The 15,333-nt window shown below is 45.5% G+C and overlaps 1 protein-coding gene across 1 annotated transcript in view; it reads left to right on the top strand.

Annotated features, from left to right (window-relative positions):
• Positions 1-14,438, top strand: part of LOC141117562 (galactocerebrosidase-like) — a gene marked incomplete at its 5' end in the record, with an annotated part of 64,171 nt that extends 49,733 nt beyond the window's left edge. The window contains 3 exon segments of the mRNA XM_073610468.1: positions 2,284-2,447; positions 10,164-10,240; positions 14,173-14,438. Coding sequence (XP_073466569.1) covers positions 2,284-2,447; positions 10,164-10,240; positions 14,173-14,322 — 391 coding nt within the window.
• Positions 14,439-15,333: the final 895 nt, after the last annotated feature.

Genomic DNA, 15,333 nt, shown 5'->3' with positions numbered 1-15,333 from the left:
GATGATGCATTGTTATACTGTACCTCCCAGATGTGACTGCCTCACTGTCGGCAGCCCTGGCAATTATTTACGGCTATGGATCCTTCTCAGGCATTCGGATCAACTGGACCAAATCGACTCTATTTTCCCTATCCCTGACCCCACCTCCCGGGAACCCCCAGATACCACTAACCACGGTTTCTAAGTTCAGGTATTTAGGGATTGAAATCCAAAAAGCACCATCTCTATATCTGACAGACAATGTATACCCGATCCTCCACCAACTTGTTACTAGGTGTCAGTCTTGGAAATCTCGTCCCATCTCTCCTGTAGGAAGGATTAATCTTATTAAGATGACGTTTCTTCCCAAATTCGCAATACTCCTATTCCCATCCCCAGTTCCCTTTTTACCAAGCTAGATCAAATAGTTAACACGTTTGTGTGGGGGGGACTAGCCCCTAGAGTCGCCCGGACCACCTTACAGCTCCCTCTGTCGTTGGGGGGTCTGGCACTCCCCTGTTTTAAGAAATATTACTAGGCAGCGGTTGTGGTAACCGCCCGCTGGTGGTTCTCCCATCCAAAGTCCAATCCAGCAGTTAATCTAGAGGCCGCCACACTGGGATCCTACTCAGCACTGAGTAACTTGGTGTTTAGGGGCCCCAGGGCACATCCAGATATGACAATTCCCATGCGAACAACGGTTAGAGTATGGGAACAAATGTCAAGAAAACTTACTGGACCCAATACCATCTCCCCGTACAGCATCTACAGACAGTCCCAGACCCGGCCTGGTGGGCCATATATGAGATTAAGATAATACAACAAATTATGTCAGGGGGCAGAATCCTCCCCTATGATACTTTAAAAAATAACTTTCAACTGCCCTCACGAATGTTCTTTCGCTACCTGCAACTGCGTCATGCAGCACAGGCCCAATACGCGGAAGGGGTTGTCTTGCATTCACACGGGGTAGAGACCTTCCTGATCTCCAGAACCATAGATCGCGTTCTATCCTCCCTGTATCTTCGGATATCAAGTGAGGAGCCAACTGGGGGGGACCAAGCTCTACGACAAGTGGAAAGAGGATTTGCCTGCCCTTGCTGCTGATGACTGGGAGGAAGGAGTCCAACAGTACATTCCCCTTATGGTCTCAGCGAGGGATAGATATATTCAGCTCAAATTTCTCCACAGAGCGTATTATACGCCGCAGAGATTATCTAGAATATATCCGACACAAACAGACAGATGCCCAAAGTGCAATGGGGAGTTGGGTACCTTTTATGCATGTTGTCTGGTCGTGCCCTGTTATACAGCAGTTCTGGTCAGAAGTGGTAGACGTTATCAACTTGGTGGGCAACCTGCATATACAATTGAACCTGATTATTTTACTTCTGGGAGTATGTGACAATATTATACCTAATACACACAAAAGACTGTATTTTACACCTCGTTCTATGCTAGGAAAACTATCCTAATTAAATGGAAGCAGCCCGACCCTCCCACGGTCTCCCAATGGAAAGCCATGGTGAACTCCACATTGCCACTTTATAAACTCACATATACTAACCGCAAGTGCCCTAAGAAGTTTACAAACATCTGGGGAGCATGGTCCAAGCAGTAAGATTCACACAACCTGATAGGGCTCGTGGTGAACCCCCCTTTTGATGTGTCCTCTCCCCCGCCTCCATTCCCTCCCCCCCCCCCTTCCTTCCCTCCTCTCCCCTCTCCCCCCCTCCTCAATTCCTCGATCCTCCATTATCCTATAATCAGATATCATGGCAATTAGATAACATTATAACTTGACTCACCAGCTAAAGGTGCTATCAGACAGAAAATAGTACCCGAAATTTGCATAAGTATTTAGGCTTTTCACTCTGTGATGTAATAATATGAATGTACTATGAATCATACACAACTTTGCATTACGATAACCGAAATCTTCTGATATGGAAATATTCACTAAGACTGTATCTATATATTGTGTAGCCGCATTTTGTTTTATGTACCTATGTTTGTATGTTTAAATCTTTCTCCTTCTGGTGACAAATAAAAACTTTTCTGTTAATAAGGAATCGACACGTTCTCCAATCAAATCAATGTGTAGCACAGTAAAGCTTTCTTAGAACAGAAGGTGCCCCCATCTCTCATTCCACCACATATCCTAAAAATAGGAGCCGTGGCGGTTTGTTGGCCATATAGTGAATGTAGTATGACCTGCTGCATGCAGTACCACTTGCAGCCACATGAGGGCTGTGTAAACGCAGCTTCTGCCGTTATCACTTGTCTTTGTCTTTTGGGTTGTAGGTCCAATATTACTGTAACCTGCGATGTTTACATTGAGACCCCGGACACTGGAGGAGTCTTCATTGCAGCCAGAGTGAATCAAGGTGGATCGCTGAGTTACGCGGCCAAAGGGATCTATTTCTGGGTGTTTGCTGACAGCACTTATAAGGTCACCGGAGATTTACGTAAGTGCGCATTTGGGGAGGGGCTCTGAGGAGGACGGTGCACACATTGCTTAGAGAGGCATGACAGCCCATCCTACACTGTATTCTGACAAAATAAATAAATTGCTCTCTATTCTGTGCCAGTCTACAAAATTAAGATATGAGAGGCCGTATATACCAGGAACCTATTTGTTACTGTTATCTGCGGCCTTGTTACTGGCACCCTACCTCCAGGGCCAATGCTACCACTAGGCAAACTAGGCAGCCACCTAGGGCGCCCGGCCACTGGAGTTCCTATTCTCTTCTCTCTGCAGCAAGCAACTAAGTCCCAGCATCAGCAGGCAGCCGCTGCTCCGTTCGTACATAGTATCAGAGGCGCAGCAGAAGTGGAGGACTGTGTCTGTGTCCCGACTCCCGAATGAATGGAAGCAAGCAAACATTCATTGATGGGCACTGGTGAAGCTGCATTGATGGGCGCTGGTGAGGCTCGCTGGTGAGGCTGCATTGATGGGCGCTGGTGAGGCTGCATTGATGGGCGCTGGTGAGGCTGCATTGATGGGCACTGATGAGGCTGCATTGGATGGGCGCTGGTGAGGCTGCATTGGATGGGCGCTGCTGAGGCTGCATTTGATGGGCCCTTCATTAAAAAATAGGGTATACATGGGCAGGGCAAAGGGGGTGGAGTCAGGGGTGGGGCCGGGGGGGCAAAATTAGGTTTCGCCTAGCGTCAAAAATCCTTGCACCAGCCCACCTCCCTCCCGTTCTGGACTGGTACAATGTCCAGCTGCTATTTTTAAACATTAATCACTTTTCGACCACCCACCCGCTCTGTGCCTGGTCACATACCTAGTACGTTATCTGAAACTTCCAGGTCCGGGGTGTTCATGCACGCAGCTGGCGACTCGCTCCCACTGTGATTAGAAGTATCTGGAGCTGATCTGAAGAAATGAAAAAAAACTTTTTTTTTTTTTTTTTTAATATTCTGTCTTTTTTTCATTTGTAGCGCCAAAAATAAAAAAAAACCCAGTGGTGAGCAAATACCACCAAAAGAAAGCTCTATTTATGGGGGGGGGGTACAGTGTTGCATGACCACGCAATTGCCATTAAGTGTTCTTGCATAGCAAGACCACTTACTGTTATCTCACATATATATTATTCTTATTATTATTATAGCCAAATTTACCACCCTAACTCCTCCCACAGATTTTACACTACATAGACAAGTAATATACCGAAACGTGTGGATTGTTCCCGATTGTTGCGGATTGTTCCCGATTGGTGTGCTATTACTTTGTGGAACTTTCGCCGAATGGTTTACGAAATATCATCGTTTTTCCTGCGAAATTGGTCCTATAGGAATGAATGGCGAAATGTTCAAAACTAGACTGGGAGGTGACAAAAGCTGACAACCCCATGATCAGCCAAAACATTATGACCCCCCCCCCCCATGATCAGCCAAATAATTTATGACCACCCCATGATCAGTGGTGTATTTACGTTTTGTGTTGCCCTAGGCCTGACTAAACACATGCACCCTCAAATTTAAATATGACCCGTCCCTTCCTGTCGATGCCACACCCCTTCATGTTTAAGACCTGCTCTGTCATCTGTAAACCACACCCCTTCCTCTTTAGGCTCCACCTCTTCCTCTCTGTACATTAGGCCTACTATCACATTAGGGAGGGTTTGAAATCTGAACTCGCATGATTTCAAACCGGCAATGCAGTCCGAATTCGGGGACGATTTGACAGACATCTGCGTGGGTTCATGCACAGATGTCTATTCAAATCGCCCCCAAAGTCACCAAAAGTAGTACAGGAACTTATTTTGGGAATCGGTTCCGCTCCGCAAAGGCGGCGTCGCACCGATTTGAACTGTGTAATTGTCAGCAATAGCTGCCGATTTGGCATGCGATTTGACATGCCAAATCGGCCCAATGTGATTGTGGGCTTAAAGCGGGGGTCCACCTATCTATCGTTTTTTTTTTTTTTGAGTTCATTCACAAACTTTTCTTCTCAGCATTACATACTCACATATTGTGTGTAATATGTCCGCCTGTGTCAGATTTCGTCGGAAAGAATAACTTATATTATTCACTGCAGGCGGTTTCCATCTTCATTGTGGGCATTTGAAGCCCACAAGCATTTATTTCCTGGATGTGGTGAATGCTGTGCTCCCAGCATTCACTGCTCGTTCCTGCACATGCTCAGTGGCATCCTGGGAAGCCTGAGACTAGCTCCCAGGAGTCTGGGAGAGGCTAGAAACACGCCTACTCCCACGGGAGGAGAACCAGGAAGTGCAAAGAAGAATAGAAAAATAAAAGGTAATTACGGCGATTTAAATTTTTTTAGTGCCGGTTCACACTGATGCGAGTTCATGACGAATTTGATGCGTCAAAAACATTCTAAATTCGCATGTCATCCATAAAGTCATTGTTTTCAATGACCGTCGTTCACATACATGCGTTGCGATTCCCCTACGAATGCGATGCGATAAAAAAAAGGGTCTTGTGCGAGTTTACTGCGTTGCGTTGCGAATTTAGCCTCCATAGACATCAATGTAAATCGTTCTTGAATCGCATTGTTGGTTCAGATATGTGCGAATTCCACCACACTACTCTCCACAAAAACCAGGAAATACACAGGAAGTTAACACCTTTTTTCTTTTTCCATTATGATTCCATTGGCTAGAACATCAAACGCAGCTATGACCAACTCCTGAAATTCGCGGTAAAATCGCGGTAAATTTGCAGTAAATTCACACCTCACACGGGACAAAAAAACGGAACAAATTCTCAGTGCAGCAGTGTGAACCGGCACTTAAACGGCATGTCAGCATCTAGGCAAGGAAGAGAATACATACAGATATTGTTCAAAATTTGGGTGGAACCCCGCGTTAAAGTGGGTACCAAGTGCAGCCTCATCAGTGCCGATCAGTGCAGCCTCACCAGTGCCCACACAGGTGGCGAGGAGGCCGCATATGGCCTCTGAAAAGAAATCTGTGTGGATTGCTTTTCAGAGGTGTGACAGTCTTTTTTAATCAGAGCAGCAGAGGGGGGCATTAGTGTAATTGTCTAGGGGGAGGTGATGTTTAAACTTACCAACCAATTTTCCAGCCTCTAGTATGCCTGTACTCTGATTTGCCACCTGTCCTGCACAGCTTAACATATACACAGAAAGTGTGTCTGTGTGTGCATCAGGGGGTGGAACCCGGACATAGCTGATGGGGCAGGCACAACAGAGATTGGATAGATCATAAGGAGGCGGGGCAAAATCATTGGCCTTTTCAGCAAACTGCGTTCACTCCAAATAAAGACAAAATAAATAAATAAATAAATAAATATCCGTCAGTCTTAAATGTAGTTAGTAGAATGGAGAATAAAATCCAGACTGATCTATAATGAGAAATGACACTTTTCTTCGTATGTCAGAAGGCAGCATGAACCATACAGGTCACTATGAAGGGTTAAACCAATATGTACAAGCAGACACTAAGGTGTTAAATGCCATTTTTTTTTACCAGAAGCACCTGCCTGCCGATGTTGAGCTGTAAATAGTCAGGCTGCATTCACACCTGAACGTTTTCAGCTCGTAAAACGCCATCAAAAACCCGTGAAAACGCCCAAACAAGCAAAATCCCATTCATTTAAATGGCCCCTGTTCACATCTGAGCATTTTGTCGCCTGTAGTAAAACGCCTGAAGCTGCATTCACACCTGAGTGTATCGTTTCCAGGCAGAAAGTTACGCTATTTTTGCCACGATTTTGTACAGGTCAAAAGGCCACCAATGTAAAAGAATTAAAAACGCCTGTAATCTGCCAAAAAAGAAGCTGATGTACTTTTTTTTTGAGCGATGGCCGTTTTGCTTTAGGTGACAGAAAGCTCCGATGTGAACAGGGGCCATTGAAATGAATGGGGTTAGTCTTTTTGGGCGTTTTTAGAGCTGAGGCTGAGAGCAAACAAACGCCCCAAAAACGCCTAGGTGTAAACAGAGCCTGAGCTCAAAAAAGTACATGAACTTCTTTATAGGCAGATTACAGGCATTTTTCTGCTTTTTTCTTTGGTGACCTTTTGACCTGTGCAAAATTGTGGCAAAAAACGTGCGACTTTCTGCATGAAAAAAATACGCTCAGGTATGAGTGCAGCCTTAACCATTTAGAGTCCTTTCACATTGAAAGCACCTGGGCGTCGACAGTAAAGCGGCGCTATTTTTAGCACCGCTTTACCGTCGTTTTAGCGGCGCTATTCAGCCGCTAGCGGGGGCGGTTTTAACCCTTGCTAGCGGCCAAAAAAGGGTTATATCCGCCTGCAAAATGCCGCTGCAGCGGCGCTTTGCCGGTGCTGCCCATTGATTTCAATGGGCAGGGGCAGTGTATTCACCGCTCCTACACCGCTGCAAAGAAGCTGCTGGCAGGACTTTTTGTAACGCCCTGCCAGCGCAGCGCCCCAGTGTGAAAGCACTCAGGCTTTTTTCAGGCGCTATGCAGGTGCTGTAGCGCCTGAAAAACGCCTCCAGTGTGAAAGGAGTAAGCAGCAGTGTACACGTGTTCATTAAGCCTGGGTTCACCCTGATGTGATGTGGGAACCAGTGCGATTCCAGCGCCAGTTGCCGCATTGTATCTCTCCCGCGGGCAGATCACACCGCCCTCTGCGAACCTCTGTGGGTGTCAATACAATGTTAATGACACCCCCAGCTTAGTTCACAGATCGCAGTGCGAACTGTTAACTCGCACAGGAATCGGATTGAAAAGAAAAAATGTTTTGAAAAAAAAAAATCATTTTTGAAAAAAAAAAAAAATCAGAGCTCTGGGCTGTGATTGGACAGAGCCGATCAGCAGGTCCTGGCTGTGAATCATTGGCTGGGACTTGCTGACTGGCTCTCGCTGTGTACAATCAGAGAGAGATTTGCTCGTCTGGCAGCCGGCGACGTCACCGGCACATGCGCTCTGAAGGTATGGCATACTGGTGCTGTTCTTTCAGAGCTGTGTGCCAGGGGAGTGACGTCCTCGTTGCTCGCCCATTCAAGCGGCCGTAGCCCGCGAACCCGGAAGGAAGATGGGGGTGCAGATGGAAGCCCCGTCAGCAGTGACAGCGCGCCGCTGGAGGCCTTCATTTCAAGTTAAGTCTTTCATAATGTGCTAGTATGCGATGCACCCTACACTTTACGATATGATTAGAACTTTGCAGGAGGAAAATGTTTTTTATTTTATAATTTACTACCACTTTAATGGAGAATTCCAGGTATAGGATATGGACAGTTTTACATTGATCCAGCTTGGACCAATGTAACTATGTATATACCATATCTATGGGATCCCTCTAGAAGCTGGAAATCGCTGTAGTAGACCTCCATTACTACTCCTCTACTCCAGTAATCTCCATGAGCTTCCAGGTCCTGTGCCACGTGGCTGCCCTTCTGCATTGTGAACACAGGAGGGCGGCCGTTCGGCACACGGGCCATTCAGAGAATGCTTTGCAGTTTCTTAGTGAATGCAGAGTCTTCTCTGATTGGATGAGGTGGAGGGGCCAGAGCCCAGTGACTGACCTCCTGTGTTCGCAATGCCGCATGGGACCAAGAAGCTAGTGGAGATCACTATATTGGTGAAGTGGTATCTGTGTCTATGACAAGGAGTTTCAGCTTCTAGAACAGGGGTCTCCAAACTTTCTAAACACAGGAACGGTTTGCTTTCCTTCAGTTTTTAGGTAGAAAATGTCCAATCATTGGTGTCAGTGGGAGGACTGATGGCCCATTGTTGGTGTCAGTGGGAGGACTGATGGCCCATCGTTGGTGTCAGTGGGAGCACTGATGGCCCATTGTTGGTGTCGGTGGGAGGACTGATGGCCCATCGTTGGTGTCATTGGGAGGACTGATGGCCCATTGTTGGTGTCGGTGGGAGGACTGATAACCCACTGTTGGTGTCGGTGGGAGGACTGATGGCCCATTGTTGGTGTTGGTGGGAGGACTGATTGTTGGTGTCGGTGGGAGGACTGATGACCCATTGTTGGTGGGAGGACTGATGGCCCATTGTTGGTGTCGGTGGGAGGACTGATGGCCCATTGTTGGTGTCAGTGGGAGGACTGATGGCCCATTGTTGGTGTCAGTGGGAGGACTGATGGCCCATTGTTGGTGTCGGTGGGAGGACTGATGGCCCATTGTTGGTGTCGGTGGGAGGACTGATGGCCCATTGTTGGTGTCGGTGGGAGGACTGATGGCCCATTGTTGGTGTCGGTAGGAGGACTGATGGCCCATTGTTGGTGTCGGTGGGAGGACTGATGGTCCATTGTTGGTGTCGGTGGGAGGACTGATGGTCCATTGTTGGTGTCGGTGGGAGAACTGATGGTCCATTGTTGGTGTCGGTGGGAGGACTGATGGTCCATTGTTGGTGTCGGTGGGAGGACTGATGGTCCATTGTTGGTGTCGGTGGGAGGACTGATGGCCCATTGTCGGTGTCGGTGGGGAGAATAGTGCCAAAAAGATAAACAAAGGGCCACAGTTACAGTATATACATAGTTACATTGGACCAAGCTGGATCCAAATAACTGTAAAAATGTCCATACCTGGAATTCTTCTTTTTAAAGTGACTGTATTGCTTCCCCCTACATGGACACATCTCAGGGGCTCTTCAATAAGTTCTCGTTTCACTGAGCTGCCTTCTTAAAGCGGTAGTTTAAGTCTTTAAAAAAAAAATTCTCCCTGCAAGATATGACATAATGTTCTAGTATGCGGTGCGCATTAGGAAAGCCTACGGAACAGATCCCTCCAGCGTTGCGCTGACAGGGATTCCATCTCCACCTGGTCTTCTTTCCGTGTTTTCGTGCTCCGGCTGTTTGAATGGCCGAGCCGCGATGACGTCACGCATGCGCGTTGGAGTCACGACTGCAGCACAGCGTTCTCAATTGACAGCATGGCGTCCATTGAGAGCGCAGTGATGTCCCTGGCTGCTAAACCTGTGACTATCTCCTAAATGGTGCGCGTGCCTTACTGTAGATTCACCTGTAGGTTAAAGCTGCACGATTCTAGGAAAAATGAGAAGCCCGAATATTTTTTTTTTGGCCTAGAATAAGGATCACGATTCTCAGCGTATTATTTTTCGCATTGTAGAAAAAAATTGGGCTAACTTTACTTTTTTTTGTTTTTTTTTTTAAATCATTGAAGTGTATTTTTTCCCAAAAACTTGTGTTTGAAAGACCGTTAGGTAAATACAGTGTGACATAAAATATTGGAATGACCACCATTTTATTCTCTAGGGTCTCTGCTAAACAAGTGTCAGAAAAAGGTTTAGTGTTTCAGTGGCTAAACTGACCTCATTTACAGACCGAAGTTCATCCCTTTTGCAAGAACCAAATGATACAATGTTTCTCTTTATCTCAGCACTGAGCAATGTTGATAAACATTTGCTGGATGGTTGTTTTTGTTTTTTACATCTGTGAGCAGAGAATGGCTTGTTTCTTGAATGAATCGTGGAAATGCTGGATTAAGATCGTGAGGGGGGGTTAAATAGAGATCGGAATTTAACGATTAATCGTGCAGCTCTGCTGTAAGTACAACTGACCAAGTGACACTTATTACCACTTTTAATACTAAGGGCAAAAAAAATGGGAAAAATGAAAGATGATTACTGTGTGCAGATTCAGGTTTCCTGTTCTGACATGATGAATGTTTGGGTCTCTGATGGGGATGGTCTCTGGTGATGTTTGGGTGATATTTGCACATCATGACTTTGCGTTCTATTTACAGTTGGGAAGATCGTTCTGCTGGAAGGACTTTCTGGCGTTCATGACGGGACATGGTACACACTGACCCTTCACGTTGAGGTATGTAGATGATCTATGTCAGAGGTCTCCAAACTTTCTAAACAAAGGGCCAGTTTACTGTCCTTCAAACTTTAGGGGGGGTGTCGGTGGTAGTAAACTGTTCCCCATACTTTGTGTCAGTGGGAGGAATAGTGTCCCATCATTGGTGTCAGTGGGAGGAATATTGTCCCGTCATTTGGTGTCAGTGGGAGGACTAGAGCCCCATCATTGGTGTCAGTGGGAGGAATAGTGTCCCATCATTGGTGTCAGTGGGAAGAATAGTGCCCCATCATTGGTGTCAGTGGGATGAATAGTGTCCCATCATTGGTGTCAGTGGAAGGAATAGTGTCCCATCATTGGTGTCAGTGGGAAGAATAGTGCCCCATCATTGGTGTCAGTAGGAGAAATAGAGTGGCAGCAACAGTGGAGGGAATAATTCCCCAAGGGCCGGATAAAAGCAAGCAAAGAGCCGCAGTTTGGAGACCACTGATCTCTGTGGACGGGCACTTTTACTGATGTGTGCCCCCCCCCCCCCCCCTTTTTTTTTTTTTTTTCATCATAAAAGATTTTGCAGAATCCACTCTGTATGGTGCCTTAGGCTGGCCATAAACGGAGCGAATTGACTGCAGAAAAGAAATTCACTAGATTCCCCCAACAACGCAGTCCGTGTTTGATGCGGGAATCCCTCCTGCCGGGCCTTTGTAATCTCCCCCTCAGCAGGGGGATGGGGGGGGGGAGGGGTAAGCTGTCCCCGCCAAGAGAAGACAGTTGTTGTTCCTAGCAGCTATGCCACCCACTAGCAAATAAACACAAGTAAATCCAGTAGGCTGGCTGTACCCAAGTGGATCGATCAATTTGGTACATTCAGTCTGCCCATACACAGTTCGAAACTTGGCCGGTTCCTGCTGAACCGGCTGAGATCCGAACCCTCTCTGGCCAGCAGCATTATCCTATGTTTAGATTTGTGGCAAACCTTGCTGCCCCCTTTACGAAGGCATTTGACAGGCAGTGGGGAGACTTTTTTTTTTTTCTTTTTGTAGGATGAGAGAGGGGGTTAAAAATATGGCTAAGCTGCCTGGCTTTACTTCCCCCACTTGCAAATGCCTTAGGCACGCAGCAAGGGAGAGCTGCTGCAGTTGCGGGGGCAGTGTGGTGCGCGATACAGCGTTTGTTCGATTTAAATTTTATTTTTTCATAAATTTAGGCCAAACATGTATTCTGCTACATTTCTTTGGTGAAAATAATCCAAGTCAGTGTACAGTGGAACCTCGGATTGCGAGTAACGCAGTTAACGAGCGTTTCGCAATACGAGCATTGTATTTTTAAAGATCGTAACTCGGTTTGCGAGTGTTGTCTCGCAAAACGAGCAGGATGCAGGCCAAAGCGGTGTGCAGTACCACTTTTGGCCTTAGGTGGGGGGGGGGGGCGCTGGAGCCGAGCAGAGGCGAATGTCACGTTCGGAAATGCACAGAAAGGCCTGAGTACAGCATGTCTGACCTCGGCAAATCTCGGGTAGGAAGTCTTTCCGAGGTTTGTCGAGGTCAGCCGAAGTGACCGTTTCCGAGGCTCTCCGGCACCACATCACCCCCCCCCCCCCCGTCTCAGGCTGCATGCGGTATTGCATCCCATTGGAGTGAATACTGAACTAATTATTTTCGTTTCCATTGACTTCAATGGGAAAACTCGCTTTGATATGCGAGTACTTTGGATTATGAGCATTCTCCTGGAACGGATTATGCTCGTAATCCGAGGTTCCACTGTATATTATTTAGTCTGTAGGAACGTTTTATACAGTCCTCAATCAATCCTGATATACTGACAGCTCATTTCTTGAGGCCCAAAAATGCCAAGGACAGTCCAAATACCCCCAAAATCACCCCCCCCCCTTTTTTTTTTCTTTTGGAAAGTAGACAGTCCAAGGTATTTGGCAAAAGGCAAGGCGAGTTTTTTGAAGTTGTAATTTTCTGTCCCCATTTTTGTGGAAAATGAACCACTTGCCGACCAGTACATATACTGCGGCAGGTCGGCTCTATCTCGTGAAATGACGTGCCTGTGCGCCATTTAGTGCAATAGCCAGTAGGGGCGCTCCTGTGCCAATTGGCCAGAGGTGGGGTGGCGCTCTATCAGCGGGGTTCGGTGGACGCAATGTCCGCTGGCCAGCCACGATCACTCACCAGAGAGTCAGAACGGCAGTCTGCCGATGTAAACAAGGCAGATCGCTGTTCTGACAGGGGAGAAAATAGAGATCTTGTGTTCCTACTAAGCAAGAACACGGATCTCTGTGTTCAACCAGTCAGTCCATCCCCCACACAGATAGAAAGCATCCCCTAGGGCAGTGATGGCGAACCTTGGCACCCCAGATGTTTTGGAACTACATTTCCCATGATGCTCATGCACTCTGCAGTGTAGTTGAGCATCATGGGAAATGTAGTTCCAAAACATCTGGAGTGCCAAGGTTCGCCATCACTGCCCTAGGGGAACACTTAACCCTTTGATCTCCTCTGGTGTTAACTAGACATGTGCACTGACGAAAAATGTGTTCGTTTTCGTTAAATTCGTGTTTTTTTTTTTTTTTGCTTTTTTCGGAAATCCGAAAATCCGTAAATCTTAAAAGAAAGAAAATCAGTAAAATTCGAAGTAATAACCAACTAATAATAACTAACTACTAAATTATAGGTATTGGAATTTCCTTTCAAATTTGGCTGTTTGTGAACATAACGAATATGAATTTATCTGAAGTTACGAATTATCGGAAATAACGAATGCCGCATCTAAACAAATGGAACAAATTAATAATAAATAATAAAAACGTTTTATTATTGTTATTTATTATTATTATTATTATTATTAGATCATTACATTATTATTAACAGCCAAATTTGAAAGGAAATGCCAATACCTATAATTTAATATTTATTAGTTGGATATTATTTCAGATTTTCGGGTTTTCAGATTTTTCATTCTTATTTTTGGATTTTCAAAATTCCGAGCTTTCGAAATTCGGAAATTGGAAAATTAACGAATTGCACATGTCTAGTGTTAACCCCTTCCCTGCCAGTGTCGTTAGTACAGTAACCGTGCATATTTTTAGCACTGATCATGGTAATAATGTCACTGGTTCCCAAAAAAATGTCCACCGCAATGTCACAGTCCACCTAGAAAAAAAATAAATAAATAAATAAATCGCTGATCGACACCATTACTAGTAAAAAAAAATTGAATAAATTAAAATGCATAAAAATATCCTATAGTTTGGTTTGTGCCAAAGTTATCGCATCCACAATCAATATACGCTTATTGGGATTTTTTTTTTTATTTATTTATTTTTTTTTTACCAAAAACATGTAGCAGAATACATATTGGCCTAAATTGATGAAGAAATTAAATTATTTATTTATTTTTTTTATTGGATTTTTTTTTTTTTTTACACACGCTGCTTATAACTGTGAATTTTACGGTTATGAGCAACCATTTTTTTTTTTTTTTTTAATGAAAACTATTCATTGTTTACTATTGTGATTCTCAGTACTTGGCCACAGCTAATCACGTGGTACCTGTGGGCTGTGATTGTCCTTGTCTGTACCATGTGATCCCTGTGTCCAGTCAGAGCTCATCACAATAGTACCCAATGAAAGGCATGAATCAAAAAGCTTTCAATGTGTTCAACTGTCATGTGATCTGCTGTGATTGGCCACAGCGATCACATGGTACCGGCAGTGGACCAGTATAGTGATCTGTCATCGGCCATGTCTGGTGGGCGCAGCGGGTGACAGATCGCGCCGGAGCGCGGCCCAATTCTGGGAGGACCTTCCGCCCAGGATAATGGGGCTCCCGCTCGGCCGTCGTATTACAGTAGGCCAGGCAGGAAGGGGTTAAGGATTTCTGCTAAGCTTTATTTGCAGATCCTGTGGCCAGACATGGAATAACACCACCTCTCTCTTTTTCACCTCCAGGGTTCCAGTACCTACGGCCTCCTGAACGGCCTTCCTTTGTGGAAAGGCGAGATTACGGTGGGACCGGCTCACGGCTGGGCCGCCATAGGTACCGCCTCATTTGAGTTTGCACAGTTTGATAACTTTATGGTCGAAGCCAAAGTTCTGTAAGCTCTGAACAGCACCTGTAGTACTGATCGGGGCGGACTACGGCTATAATGTTAACGGAGCAGAAAAGGGAGGGGTTCTGCTCACACACACACACTCCTTTCTATGACGGTGATGGATATGGCGGTACGGCTAGGAGCCATTTACACTTTATAGCAAAAGTGTGCGCAGACTTGAGTCAGGGTTTTTACAGATGTGGTCAGGGTTTTTTTTTTTGCTTTTTAAAATTTAGTCCACTCTTCTTTACAGGTCTTCTCTAAATCCTTAAGGTTTCTTGTCTGTCTCTTGGCTACTCAAAGTTTCAGCTCCCTCCATACATTTTCTATAGGATTAAGGTCTGGAGACTGGCTAGGCCACTCCATGGCCTTAATGTGCTTCTTCTTGAGCCACTCCTTTGTTGCCTTGGCGGTATGTTTGGGGTCATTGTCATGCTGGAAGACCCATCCACGACCCATCTTCAGTGTTCTGGCTGAGGGAAGAAGGTTCTCATCCAACATTTTACAACACATGGTCCCGTCCATTGGCCCCACAATGTGGCAAAGTCGGCCTGTACCTTTAGCAGAGAAACAGCCCCAAAGCATCATGTTTCCACCTCCGTGCTTGACTGTAGGGATGGTGTTCTTGGGGTCATAGTCGGCATTTTTCTTCCTTCCTCCTTTTCTACAACAGAGCAGCTAAGAGTAGACAGGTAAACATAAAGAGAAACTGGGTGTGACACCTACTGGCTGAAAATGACAAAACTAAATTTAGCTTACAATGTACACTTACCCAATTACAAAAGGTTTGCACCTTAAGTCCTGTAGGTAAAATCTATGCAATTGCCAGTATACATTACATTTTACACTTGCTACCTCTTTTTTCCACTCACTGCTATAAGGAACTGGAACAAAAACAAAATGAAGACTTTTTAGAAATGTTATATTTATAACTTCCAGTGTGCCTTTCTTTTTGTAAATTGATCATGATGATTAAAATGTAATTAAATTATTAAACTGAGCGGTTCTGTATTTCTTA

This window comes from Aquarana catesbeiana, linkage group LG13, assembly GCF_042186555.1.
Source record: "Aquarana catesbeiana isolate 2022-GZ linkage group LG13, ASM4218655v1, whole genome shotgun sequence".
NCBI classification, from domain to species: domain Eukaryota; kingdom Metazoa; phylum Chordata; class Amphibia; order Anura; family Ranidae; genus Aquarana; species Aquarana catesbeiana.
The sequence above is the reverse complement of the archived record's forward strand: the minus strand, read 5'-3'. Positions and strand labels throughout refer to the sequence as shown.